This window comes from Cariama cristata, unplaced genomic scaffold, assembly GCF_000690535.1.
Source record: "Cariama cristata isolate BGI_N322 unplaced genomic scaffold, ASM69053v1 scaffold23946, whole genome shotgun sequence".
Classification (NCBI taxonomy): domain Eukaryota; kingdom Metazoa; phylum Chordata; class Aves; order Cariamiformes; family Cariamidae; genus Cariama; species Cariama cristata.
In genome coordinates this window covers 16,809-30,909 of record NW_009620824.1, presented here as the reverse complement: position 1 = coordinate 30,909, position 14,101 = coordinate 16,809, and the positions used below count along the sequence as shown (strand labels likewise).

Sequence of the window (14,101 nt, the reverse complement as noted above, 5' to 3'; positions counted from 1 at the left end):
TTTTTCTGGAGTCATTTATCATTATGCTGCTCTCCCTGTTATGCCTTTTAGAGGAAGCTTTGAGATGCACATTCTTTGCAATCTTAAAATTAGTTCAGTGGTAGTGGGTATACATTTTAGAGAACAGGGCAGTGCCCTCATTTTTAATCAGATCTTTAATGGATCCATGTCCCTTAAACATTTCACCTCTTTAATTGGCAGGTAATATTTGTCATCTTTCTTTTTCCAAGCTTTTCAGAAGGTGGCACCTGAGATTTCACTGCAGAGCCGTTAAACCCTTGGAAAAAAATGTCAGAAAGTGGTGGGCAGGAACAGTCAAGATGGATAACAACAGTTATTATGAGTACAGCTCTGCAGGTACAATACTACTTGTCAAAAGCAGCATCTGATTCACTAAGAAAAACTAAAGAGGCATTTCCTATATTCTATACGTGGAAATATTTTATGCAATCTCAATTAATATAGTTTTTTGAGGATAAAACAATGATAGTAGTCTGAAGTTGTTTCTACTGTGGTACTGGGTCTTTTTGTGTGTGTGTTTTTTCTCCTAGCTATGTCTGTACCTATTTAGTATTCTTGCCACCTGCTATTCTGAGTTACACTGCTTTAGGATTGTCCTCCTGACTCATCATTTTTGCACAGCATTCATGCTGCTTTCAATTAGCACTACAAATAATTCCATCAGAACTGTTTTTAATTTTCTGAATTTCTCCCTAAACCCTTTATGTTCTACTATACAGTATCAACATTGGGTTTGATATTGGAGCTGACTATTACTCAGTAAATGTGCAATTGAGTTTAAAATAGTGAGTCTTACAGACATCAACATATATTTATATCTGTTAATATCAGAAGCCTAGGCTGTGTTCCTCAGTGAAGTGAAAGGGTATGTCAAGGAGCTGGTAATTAGTTTCTGCAGCTGAGGCCAATTTCATGCCAGCTGGAAAGAATTTAAAGGCAAGAGGGCTTTGATTCACAAGTAAGGGTATCTTATGCTAGCTTGGCTGACAAGGTTATCACCCCATCTCTGCTGTATAAATGGGTGAATGATGTTGAAGAAATTCCCAAATCACCTCAGTTTAAAGCCTGTTCTTATTTGCCTGCTTGTCTTGGAATGACAACCTGCAAGCTGTTTCAGTTTGAGAACTGCTTCAAGAGCAACTTAATCCATAATATGGTGAGAGGTATTGGAGGGCAGTGATCTCACCAGCTACACCAGCATAACTTGCTCCTATTAATAAGAGCCCCAGCTCTACTCAAAACTACTGCTGTTAGTAAGGACTCCCCAGTGAGCAAAGATATGGAAACAGCCAAATACAAATCTAAGATGGCTTTTCTTTTACAAATGTAGTGCTTTATATCAGTTCTGGTCATGAGCTTTCTCTTTTCCCTGTGCAGCTATCCTTTTCTCACAGCTGTAACTTATATTTGTGCATTAAATAATTCACTGTTAGCAGTGGCTTTGAAGCAGAGAGTTTTTCCAAAATTGTAGTTGTATCTCATAAGCAGCTGTCATTGAGTGTTCCCTTTCCAGGCCAACTGAAAGCATAACATTTCTGGTTCCTGTCTCCTTCAGCGTTCATTTGCTACCCTGACTTTATTTTGTACTCTTCCACTAAATCACAACACTTCCCTACATAGGCAGGTTGGCTACATTTTAAATGGTAGGTTAAACAACATGTTTTTAGCTAAAAAGGGTTCAGTAATTTAATCTTTAAAATGTGTGTGTTTGAGCACCTTCTGTAGAACATACTGCAGAAATGCTTTTTGCATGCTGAAAAGTATGTCCAAACCCCCTCTATTCTGTAGATGATTATGTTGCATAGTGCAATATTCTAGTTTTTCTGAGTAATTGGATTCTGTCAAAAAGCTTTAAAGAAAATCATGCCCCATACAGATTTTCTGAACTATCTTCCAAATGAAATGCTGACATCTGTGAAAATAATGCAGTCTAATTAACCGGAGTCATAGAAACACACTACTGTATGTTCCTCACTTCTGCAAATCCTCCTTTAGCACATCTTACAAAAAAAAACTGTAAAATGTTTGAGCTTCTTTATGTATTATGCAAGAGTTTCCTGAGGCAAACAGAATGTATGCGTCCAAAATTGTCATTCAATGTTTGATAACTTCCAATGCAAATATTTCAAAATTTCATTAACTGAAAAAGTTTAATTAACATTTTACTACTTTTTTATCTCAAGTGGAATAAAAAATATTTTTAAATGATGCTAAAGTTCTATCTATAATGGTTTAGGCAATGTTTTAAGAATATTTCTGTCATTAACTTGTTGGCTGAAAAATTATTTTAAAAATAACCTTTTAAAATTTATTTAGAATCATGAAATTTCTACAATTCTACAGAGGCAACAACACCGAGTTCGATATTCAGAATCGGTGGAGATTGGATCCGTGATTTTTTCTCTTTCTGGTACAGTACTTTGAAGTTTATGCTTTTAGACTCATAAACTCTAATGCAGTACAAGATCAGGCCCTGTTGTAGGCTACAGTGAACTGACTGAACGCTGCCTTGTTGGAATGTCGTGCCATAGTGGAAGGAGCTGTGCTGTAATGGCATTTAAATCAGAGGATAGAGCAGAGAACTTTGAGGATGAAACATTTTCATTGGTTTTCTACTTTTTTTGCGGCATATTGTAGAACAGCTACATTAGATTTGGTGATCATCAGCTGAACTTTTAGTAAATTGTTCTTATGGTTATAACTGAGCAAACACGTTGCGTGCCACTACCATGTAAGACAGCCATCATGATCTTTAGTATTCATGGCTGTAAACACAAGAGTGAACCAAGGCCCTTGGCTTTCATCTTCCAAGTTGAGTTTGCAGACCTGGTGGTAGCAGAGGAGTTAGGGAAAGGAATCTTTGACCAGGTTTGATTAGGAAATCACTGTAACTGCAAACAAAATATCTATCCTTCCTTTTTAGAGCAGCACTTTAGATAGGTAGACAAGATCCTTTATCTGAAGTTTTCCTCAACTATAAGGACTAACAAGGCACACATTGGCCTAGTATTTTGTAGCCTCTATTGCTAAGTCTCCTAAACTTCAGCCTTCTTAACTTTCCCTTTCAGAATAACTTAGTTTACGGGGTTACAATTTCATTTTTCATGGTAGATAGTTTAGCTAATTTTTAAGATGTTACAGGTGTGTTTATCTTATTTAGAAACGGTACTTGCTGAGCTCTTCAATCAGTCTGCATTTGCTCTAAATTCATTCCATTATAGCAGTTGCTTGTTCCTGAAGCACGTGCTTTCAAAGGCATTCAGGTATCTGTACTTTTGAGTGTGAACAGCTGGGCTTTTTTTTGATGTTATGGTAGAAAATAACCTCCGAGCTATTTGTAGTTTTATCTTAAATTTACTAGTCATCACTGGCCAAATCTCATGATTGCATTTCAGTGTCAAGATATGTAAATTAATTCATGTGTTTTGTTCCATCACCTTTTAAACTAATGGTTGAAAAAGAATTCAGCTTCCTGGTTTGTGGTGAGAACTTCATCACATTACTGCCATGACATGTACATTTACATCAATGTCTTCAATAGGTGTTGCATTTATACTGTCAGACACTCAAGAGTTGCTTATGACAGGGGAAGAACAGTTTTCCAAAAGAATTCAGAAGTTCATAAATATTCATCGGAACAGCTTTTTGGTTTTGTCAGCTGCTCTTCATGGACCAGAAGAATGGAATGTCATGTTTAGGATTCAGAGAAGGTATGATTTCAACATCAAACCAAACTTTTTATTGCTCAGAAGAAATGAAGTAGCAGTCCTAGATTCAGGTATATTATTTTAGGAATTCTTTTCAGGAATATGAATTTTATTTTGCTAGCACATTGGAAAATTATTTAAAGCATATGTTTATTAATGGCAAATGAAAAGAATACTAAGTGAATCAATCTGACATGTCATAGGTAACAAAAGAGGATGTTCCTCAAAACAGCAAATAACATCCCTTTCAATCACTTTAGGGCTATGTAATACAATTCTTTCTAAAGTTTTCTCTTGAACTGGAAAATTAAGCAATTTTCTTAGCTCTGTCGACATCTTTTCATGGTCATTTTCAAAACAGAACAGGCAAGTTTCCTTCATGAGAAGAGGCTTTATTGTAAAGTACAGATTCTTTACCAGCTTTTAAAATCTGCTTAGTTGAAACAGTGTCTATGATACCGAGCTAGAACAATTGAAATAATGAGTGTTATTTTACACCAAAAGTATAAAACTGGACATTAAAACTGGTTTGTTTAAAACTGTCTGTGATTTCTGATGAAGCCTGAAAACGTGCATGTTTTAGTACATACCTGCTGACAACAGTTATCAGACTGTGCTTCATACTTGTAGTCAAAACTATTTTCTGGTAGGTACAGTAGGCCTAACTGCAGTTGATTTTCACTCTTGACATCAAAGAAGTGACTATTCTAATGGAGTCTTTGATCTTTACCTCCTCGAAACCAGCACCAGTTTCGTTAAATCCTGGGCGCACTGCCAAATGCTGATGAGTAGCGGAGTGTATGGGATGAAATGTAGGAAATCTATTACCCATTTGTGAAAATTCCATGAATTTTCATGAGAGGTCTGAAAAGCTCTGCCACCATTCAGCAAGAACATGTTGTTCGGCTGATGGCAATGCTAATTCTCAATCTACTTTGTGGTTACCTACAATGGATTTCGTGCATATGTTGATCACTAAAAAATGTGACATTTTGAAAATGTATTCCATTTGACAAGTCAGTAATTTTATTAAAAATAATAGTTTTGTCATTGCAGGCCATACCAAATTGATGTTGACAAGGCACAAGTGTATTTTAGATGCATGTGCTTTTTTACTACCTGGCAGCTTGGAGTTCTGCTATCATATGTAAATCACTGACTGAGCTTTTGCATTGGTGGGGTTGAAACTTGTGCCATATTCTCTGTCACCTGTTGGATTTGTTAAAAAACAAAGTCCCCTGATATTTTCAGGTCTTTCTGTATTACTGTTTCTTTCTGTTTATCTGTGGTTTTATTGCAATTGGGGAAGGATGTTTTTATTATTCTTAACATTATAGGATTGTTGTTCAGCAACGTGAATACTTTATGTAGGGTTGTGTGTATCATGGGGGCAGTGGGAGAAAAGCAATCTTTATCATCACAGCTCAAATAAGCATTCCACTAATATCCTCAGTAGACCTGTATGTTAATTTTTAAACACCTTGGAGCAAAGACCAGCCATGTGTTCTAATGGTCAGTATTCTACCCACTGATCAAATTAATAAAATACAAACTAAATTTAGACCTGCTGTAATTGGAAGCAAACTATTGGTAGAAATGGATTTTCATAGATCCAAGTAAGTACATGTAATTGTTTCTTTGTTGCAGTTGTTGTGCATTCATGCTTTGCTTAGCCCATTGCTAGCATTAGCAAATTCCCTAATCCCTAAATATAAATCAAACCAGAGTTTCTGCATCAGATTTTAGCAAAGTTGGCAGTGACCCGAGTACCTGCTCTTAGGGAATGACATTGCCTGTAATATTTATTTTTGCTTATGAGAAGACTGGGCAGCCAAGTTCAGATCAGGTATCTCAGCAGCATGGGCCTTAATGTGAATGAGGCCAAGTAATCAAACAGATTGCGAGGAAGAACAGGTGGTCGTCACAAGGGGAGGTCACAGGGGAGTATGCAACTGAGCAGCTGGGCATTTTGTTTGGATTAAATTTTTGATTATTTAAAATTCCTCATTCTTTGTTGTTAACTCCCTGTCATGTTTTAGCTCTACAACAGAAAACAGCAGCAATGCTAACTTTCCTGTCATTGTTACAACACACTTTAGATACAAGTCTTAAGGAGAGCCTCTGTGCTTGCCTAAGCTTTGATCTCTTCCCTGACTGCATTGAACGACAACTGATGCTAGTATTTTAAATCTTCTGATTCCATTCTCAAGAATGCATGCATATGAATAACATTATAGAAAGAGAATGAATTTTAGGTTAAATTATTTGAATGAACAAGTCTTTGCATGAAATTCTTAGCAGAATTATCCCATTATCTTAATTGCATCTGATGTACAGATTGCTATATTTAGATAGCACACTACTAAGATTTAGTTCAAATTCTGAACTGTTTTTAGCACAGTGTTTTTAGATACTTCCCTGTTGTCTTCCAAAGCCATAAAAAAACCCAAACATTTTTTTACTGGCACTGAGAAGGGACAGTCTTCAACAATGTAAGACAAGAGGGTTTAGTTCTCTCTGAATGTACACATGCTCAAGAAGTGTTGATTGATTGTGAAAGAGCCCTAGAGAAAGAAATGAGCCCCTCCAAACCCCTCCTAAACAAGTGGTACAGAACTAGGACAGATGGCCATACAAACAGCAGGAACTCTCCAGTTGCCTTTAAAGACAAAAGCAATCTTCTGTGTACTAGTGGTGAAGGCACAGTAAGAAGTAATTTACATCATATGGGAAGGCTTTTTGAGTTTCATGGCATAACAAATTAAATGTGCATTCTAAAAGTAACCTTAATTTATTTTGATGTGCAGATTCCTGGGTAGTAATTTACGTATCGTACCAGTTCATAATACTGCTGAAACTGTTAAGTTAATGCTAACTATAGCTAAGGTAAGTCTGGTTACATATACTTTAAAACACTAGTTCTTCAGAAGTACACTAGCCAGGAAAAGCCAAGAACTATAAAATATTTATTTTTCCTTAATGGAACTTTTTGGGTCATACTGACCACTATCCATGTAATAGATTGAGGTAGGACTGTTACTGTGATGCTTTAGCGGAGTCTTTAAACTATTGTTAAAGGTAACTTTAAAAGCTGTTAATAGCATCTATGAAGACAAGTTAGATATCCAAGAGCTAACTGGGCTCTTATTTACCACTGTTAAGTTAGGATGGCTTCACTTCATTTACTAGTCCAGAACCAGCATGGGATCTAAATATGTAATGAAATCAACTTAAAAGAGAAATGCCAATCTGAAAACTCTAGTTACTTTGGATTTTTAATGATGCACATACTAGTATATTATTTCTACAGCTTAGTGAGTGTATCGTGTATGCATCAACACATTATTAATTAAATCTATTTACTGAACCTCTTTAAAGAACATTTTTCCATGAAAATTCTAACTTTAGATACTAACTATAACAGTACTAGCAGCATCCCATGTACCAAAAATAAAAAGTGCATGTTGAATGACATGTTAGGAATCGAATATGAATTTACATTTCATCCCTTCCTGAAATAGGCATCTCAAAATAATAACCATTAACCTATTCAGAGTATGTATCGTTCTAAAAGTGCGTAAGCTACATCTCACTTATTATATGGCAAAAGTTGTTAAATACTTATTACAACATTGAACACTGTACTTAAACTTTTTATGGAACCTACTGATGTCTGGCCGAGTCTCTTAATACAGCATTAACCTAAAAGCTTTTAAGATTACTGCCAATCCTATAAACTTGAATTTGCTTTCTACTTGTTCAGAATGTTTACCCCAAACTTCAACAGCACAGCCCTATAAGAAGTGCTGATACCACAAATCTATTGGCTGCCATTACATTATTTCTTACTGATGCAGTGCAAAGCCAGTTTGACGACCTCATCTTTTGCCAGAAAATCCCTAACTGGCATGGGGCCTAAAAAACATGAACTTTTTTGCCCGCGGGTTAACAGACATGACCAAGGGAGAGATACCATCCAACTAGTCCGGAGCTACCATACCCAACTCCTGTTAAAATACTATCCAGATAATCAGATGCAATGCTGACAGGACTGGTTATTTTGCGACTGGTCTTGCACCTAAAGGGATACATCAAATCACCTCTGTGTACCTCATTCCCGAGTATCTACTTCAGAAAACATGATTCAGATTTCACTGCTGAATAATTTTACATTTGTACTATTTGAAAAATAAGATATTGAATATTCTATTACCTAAGAGTTACCATCTCCTACTAATAATATTTTTCTTTCCTCTAAGATCACTTCCAAGCCACAAGCAGATGATATTCGTTACAAAATGGCAATGACAAAAGCCCAAATAATAGAAAACAGTCCGGTTTGGAAGATGCTTCAGGAGTACCAGTTGTATTGTAACTAAATTAGTATTTGGGTTTTTTATTCATAAATAGAGTGGCTACATTTTAAACAAAATATAGAATGTTCTTAAATATACAGTTATGTTTCAAAAGACTATATACAACTTACGCATCTGGAATGAAAATTTATATTAAATAACTATACAGTGAAAAATAGCATACATTATACCAAACGTGCATTCTAAGGGAAAAAAAAAAAGTGGTTTAACTGCACTATACTAAAATCATCCTGATTTTTAACTTGATCCTGAACTTATGAGCTCATCTGTTTATAATAATTTCCCAAAATATTTAATATATGTTAAGGAAAACTTTATCATTAAAGATAAGGATGATCAAAACAATTCCAAAATACAGGTTTGCCATGCATAAAGAGGTATATGTATGAAATCTTACACAGTGACTTTTTTAAACACACGTGTTACCTGTTGTGTTACTAAGTTTTAATATCTTGGCTCAAGGTTGATGTGTTTTTCTTTAAACCTGGTTTGCTTTGCCATAGTGATTCTACTACTCTCTGTCTATACCTTAGTTTGTCAACATTAAAAGCTGCTAATAAAAATACCTGGTGCTTAAACAGTGGTTTTTAATTAATGGTTCTGCAGTCACTTTATAAAAATCTTTGTAATTCACAACACTAGTCAGCTGTTATTTAACACATTTTGAAAATTAACAGAAAAATAAATGCACAGCCATACCTCCTTGCCACAGCATAAAACCAAAAAAAGTCCCTTGTTTTTAGTTTCTAAACCTAAGAAAAAGCATCAAATTCTGAAGAGGAGTACTTGAGCAAATAGGCCATCTCTGTAATCACATACAACAATAACAAAAGAAAATAGAACAGGAACAAGACTTAAGAGCAGCAATTGCAGTTCTTCTAGAGGCCACTCTAAATTGCTCTTCTTTAAAGGCTGGTAGCCTCCTTTTCAACTAAAGTGTCATGTTCTAAATGGTCTTGTAAGTAGTATGTTAATTCAAATACTTCAGCTGACCTAACTATTTTCATCCATTACAGCTTTTATTTTCACTTCAATGAGTTCTTCTACTCGAGCTAGAACACTTTCTATTAAATCAAATGTGAAGAGAGCCGAGTGTAAAACCTGAAATGACAAAAGATTAATGTTAATTTTTATTTTTTTTTTTACCCACTGTACATGTACATTTGTCTCTGGATTGAAAAGAAAATTTCAATACTTCTGAATAACTTTGAAGGAAATGCAAACTCACCTGAAGCTGCATTTCAGTAGTCATGGCAGGCATCTTTTCCCCACTAACAGATACTGAACAAACTGTGTTAGGACTTTGTGTCTCTGTAGAAGAAAATAACCAACCTGAGATCAGGCTGCTGTTTCACGTAACTTTTAGAATGGAAAGGAGATTTAATACATTAGCATTTCTAGACAGTAATTGTTAAAAACCACAAACGTAGGGATTGACCAAACACAGGACAGAAGGTGCTGAACCTTAAGATGAAGACAGTTGGAGCTGGATGCTATCTCTATACTTCCTATAACATGTAGACTACATTACTAAACAGGCAGTATCAGCAACTCAAAACCATTTTATATAGCTAAAATGCTCCTTAAAAGGAAAAAAATTACTACATCTGGTCATTTTTGATACATTTTTAGTATTCCACATCTAGAGAGATAGTAAGAGGTTCTTTAGCTTGACTTAATGAATCTAGACATTAAATACTTATTTTATTAAGAAAAGGCTGCAGGCTTCGATTTCAGGCAGATTACTTGCAGCAGGCAAAACTACAAGGACAAGTCTGAAAACTAAGGGGAAAGCCCCCTTACATTCAGACCACATATCTGAAATTCAACATAATGCTTGCAAAGATTATACATTGGGGGAAAAGGCTAAATGATTTACTGTTGCAAGTTAGATATTCTCTCCCAAACTCAAATCTCTTTATGCTTTGTCAGAGGCTAGAGAAATCTAAGAGGGACTTAAAGAAAAAGCTTCCTCATTCATTTTAAAGGATTCCCTTTAGAAAGATACTCACAGGTTGCCTTCAGAAAAATCCCCCTTCTCTGCCTCGTGCTTTTATAGTTTACAACAACAGAAGAGGGTAAGACTAGCGGCAAAAAGCTGTACTGACATTTTTAGTAGCAGAAGCAAGTTCCTTGGGCTGCATTAATTATACTGGAGACCACAAAGGAGCAGAGGATCTGACATACACAGAGATCACCTAAAGCAGCTACAGTTCTTATGCCCTGTGGAATGTGTCTGCTTAACCCAGAGCAGAATCTGATTCTGTGTGTCAAATTAAAAATAAATTAAAAAAAAAAAATCCAGAATGTAATCCTTCAGGCTTTAAGAGAGCACCAATTTGCTGTGTGAATTATTTCTTCTCTTGTTAACCTCCCCACACACCTAGTATGAAAACCAAGGGCTATATATTCAGAGAGACTTAGATGCTCCTGTCTAACCTTAAAATCAAAAGTATGAATGCAGAATAAGCTTTGAAGGTCTTCATGTGACATTTCTATCAGGCTTCCATAAGGTTTACAAATGTGATGAGAGCCAAAACAAGTTCAGATTTTTCTGACCAATTACGGTAATTATTAATATCAAATACAGCAACTACTACATTATTTGAAATTCAGAATATTGTTAACAGTTAAATAAAACATGATCTACACAGCACTCACCAATTCTTTATTTCCAAAGTTTCTAAATATGAACAAAGCTAAGAAAAAAAGAAAACAACTAACCTCTTCTGTTTTCTTTCTTATTCTTTATTTCTGCTTCATAGTGCGCTTTTGACATATTGAGTCCTACATGCAGTGGTTTTAAAAAATTTTGCTCAATCTTGGCAAGTGTGGTCCATACACCAGTCTATTCAAACAGAACAGAGAAGGTTACAAATTAGTTTTAATGAAGCATTGCATGCAATGCTAAGTTTTCAAGCAGAAGTTTTTGGACAAGTCTTTATAACATACACTTCTGTGCTGGGAGGAAAAAAAGAAAAAAAGATTTAGACTCATGCATTTAAGCATGAATAGCATCATGATGGATATTTAAGTTACTCTCCTCTCTCTTACATTATTTGTTGAAAATTGGAGAATGAAGCACTTAAAAAAAAGGGGCTGAGCAAACTTAGTATGTAGGCTGAAAACTACAGCAATGGAAATGCACGTTTTCAACTTTTCTTGTAAGCAAAGCTGAAAGGATCTTGATATGCTGGGGGGGGGTGTCAGTACTAGCCAATTTCTCAGGCTAGAATCTGTACAGAGAGTAAATAGCAGTTGTAGATTATTCAACAAAATGGAACAAATATTTAAATTCATGTTCCTGAATTAACACTGTATTGTTATGCCAAATGAAAGCTCTGATAAATGTCATTCTTCCCAAATATATAACGGTTTTGTCTATATTGCATTCAGTTTCAAAAGCATCGTAGGAATGTTACTGGATATGCTACTACCCCATCCTTAGGCACAGTAGCCAAAGTGAGCGTGAGCTTCTCCTCAGTTTGGCATGGGTGAAAGGAGTTTACAGTAACAGCACTCAGGAAGCCAGAGGTACAAGGAGAAGATGCTCGGAAGAAAGCCTGTTCAAGGTTACACAGCACAAGAGGAAAACTTCTCTGCCATGGCACCTTACAAGCTTGTAGTTACAAAACTGCTGTAGAAGGAAACAAAAACAAAGCAGTTTTTGTGTCTTTAGATGTAGGAGCTGTTGATGAGACCTCGTCCTTCAGGCAGTATCGTCAAAGGGCAGAGTAAGGATGATAAAAATAAGAATTCTCAATGTTAAATAGTATTGTTGATTACAGTGGAAAATGCACCAAATTTTAATGCTAAATGACACAAAGTTAACTGGTCAAATAAGAAAACCGGTAATTACTTCCACCAGAATGGGGCTAAAAATGAAGAAATAACTTTCCAGAAAAATACTGATTTTTAAACTTGATTAATGAAAGTTCTTGTTACACAGCAATCGAAACATCTGAACCAACATGAAAAGAGGCATTTTCTTTCTGCTCCAGTTGCACTATATGAAGGGAGACGGGGAGGAAGTCAAGAAGAACTGGCAGGGCTTAAATTTAAGGGAAAACTTCAGAAGAAGTGATGCTATTTTCTCCTCAAACTGTAGTACCTAGCACAAAGAATGTCCCTAGACAACAGTGTTACAGCAATTGTGTGCTACTATGTAAAAATATTAATAGTAAAAGAGGAATTCTCTCTTTTCTTACAAAGCTATGCGTTTACATGAAACTGAGTGGACCATAATGAGTGAGCACTTATATAGTAATCACTCCTTAAATCTAAGAAACAGATATAGTCTATCAAAACTAACTAATTACACAAATAAGTAATAGATTATGAAATAGATAAATAGATCTGCACCAACTGAAAGCTATTTTTGCTATTCATTTTCATTATGGCTTTGGTCATCAGTGCAAGCTATACTACTATTATTCTACTTAGGCTAATAACATCCTTAGGCACTTACAAATTTTGTATTCATAGATCTCAAAGTGCTCTAAAAGTAGATCAGAATTTTGTCTGTATTTTAGAAAACAGAGGATGATATGCTGAAATCCATTACTCCAAATCATAAAGAAAGTCAAGGAACTGGAGGAGAACAACAAAACACTTTAGGATACTTATCCACTGGTTAGAAGATTCATCTGACCATGATACTGCTTATTCCAGTCAAGAAAGTCTTTACTGTACTTTAAAATTGAAAAGCAATTTTTGTTTAAACTGTCACTAATTTAAACAAATATTTTAATGCAAAAATCAAAACATATAGTACTAAGGAGACAGGTGATACTTGTTTGCTACACAATACAGTGGATAAGAATCTCCTGAACTACATAAGTTAGAGGAACGGTGGAACATGATTTGAAAGTCAACAAAAGTTGCATTTACTATTACAATAAGTAGCCATTCAGTACTGGAATGTAATCGGAAAGCTAAACACAAGTAATTCCATTGGCTCTTCAATGCTGTAGCGACACCATCCAAGTCAGAGCACTTCTAAATCAGCTGCTAGAATATGGAATTCAGATATCGACCCAGTTGTGAAATCCAAACAAGTTTCCCCTCGAGTATCCCAGAAGGCATTTCCGTCAACTGCAGGTGGACAGGACTGACTGTACACAAAACCAGCAGATCTATCATAATATACTACACTGAACAGCCACAGAGCAGTTGAATAACAAATACACTTTGCACTGATCTACCACTAACAAATGTTGCTGACTGCTTCAGACAGAAAAGAGCTAAACAAAACAGAAGAGAAAGAGGTGGGGATTACAACTAAAGCTACAAAATCTTGCTTTAAACTGAGGTAGCATAATATTATGTGGGTAAAATACGTAAGGGCAGTTTCAATTTTGTTAATATATTGCAAAGTTTAATATGCAGAGTATTTCTGAAATATCTACATTCAAACATCCACACACAGGAGAAATGAAGGTAAAGGGGTATACCTATAATAAACACGTAGGTAAACTGCAGTGGTGGGCAGTTTAGGCTGGCAAGCTAGCTTTGTGCATAAAACATTCTCTGTTTCCGGTAAAGCAATGTTGCAGAAAACTGGATGGATGTGGCCATTCCTTTTGTAACTTCAGCAGATGGATCTTACAGACAAGATTTTTTTTACGCTAACACCTAGAGAAGATTTTAACATGGACCTATCATGCACCTGCACAGATGCTGTAAATCTAGAATACTGGGTTTTTTGCACAGCTAAAAACTATTTTAATATGATTATTAAATACTTTCTGAGAAATCTTAATACTAACAACTTTTAGCATATTGCACACAAAGTATTTTGCCTGAAGATTAATAAAATGGATCTCTTGAACTGCAAAGGTTTGTATTATTATTATAATAAAGAAATCCACTTGGAGGCTTGAGGGATACCAGCGAATAAATAAGCAAGAGCAACAAATATTTTTTCTCAAGGGAATACTTAATAGAGATATGATTTTATGGTGACATACTCTAAAATTATGTACATAGACCACAGTT

At 35.4% G+C, this 14,101-nt stretch overlaps 2 protein-coding genes across 2 annotated transcripts in view; one reads left to right on the top strand and one right to left on the bottom strand.

The window, feature by feature from the left end:
- The first annotated feature begins 288 nt into the window (after nt 1-288).
- LOC104162902 (chromosome unknown open reading frame, human C1orf146) lies at nt 289-8,272 on the top strand. Its single transcript, XM_009701739.1, has 5 exons — nt 289-357; nt 2,338-2,431; nt 3,563-3,731; nt 6,536-6,614; nt 7,988-8,272. The coding sequence occupies exons 1-5, from the start codon at nt 289-291 to the stop codon at nt 8,105-8,107; spliced, it is 531 nt and encodes a 176-aa protein (XP_009700041.1). The 3' UTR covers nt 8,108-8,272.
- Nucleotides 8,273-9,097: 825 nt separating this feature from the next.
- The window catches only part of GLMN (glomulin, FKBP associated protein), a 20,293-nt gene continuing 15,289 nt past the window's right edge, over nt 9,098-14,101 (bottom strand). Inside the window, exons 16-18 of the mRNA XM_009701737.1 lie at nt 10,829-10,952; nt 9,333-9,415; nt 9,098-9,205 (exon numbers count right to left, since the gene is read on the bottom strand). Coding sequence (XP_009700039.1) covers nt 9,098-9,205; nt 9,333-9,415; nt 10,829-10,952 — 315 coding nt within the window. The remainder of the gene's footprint in view (nt 9,206-9,332; nt 9,416-10,828; nt 10,953-14,101) is intronic.

What these genes read in the sequence shown, in the direction of transcription:
- LOC104162902 (XM_009701739.1), top strand. Translation starts at nt 289, where the DNA reads ATGTCAGAAAGTGGTGGGCAGGAACAGTCAAGATGGATAACAACAGTT. An exon ending in ATGTTTAGGATTCAGAGAAG is followed by an intron (nt 3,732 to 6,535) that starts GTATGATTTCAA and finishes TTTGATGTGCAG; the next exon opens with ATTCCTGGGTAGTAATTTAC. An exon ending in TAATGCTAACTATAGCTAAG is followed by an intron (nt 6,615 to 7,987) that starts GTAAGTCTGGTT and finishes CTTTCCTCTAAG; the next exon opens with ATCACTTCCAAGCCACAAGC.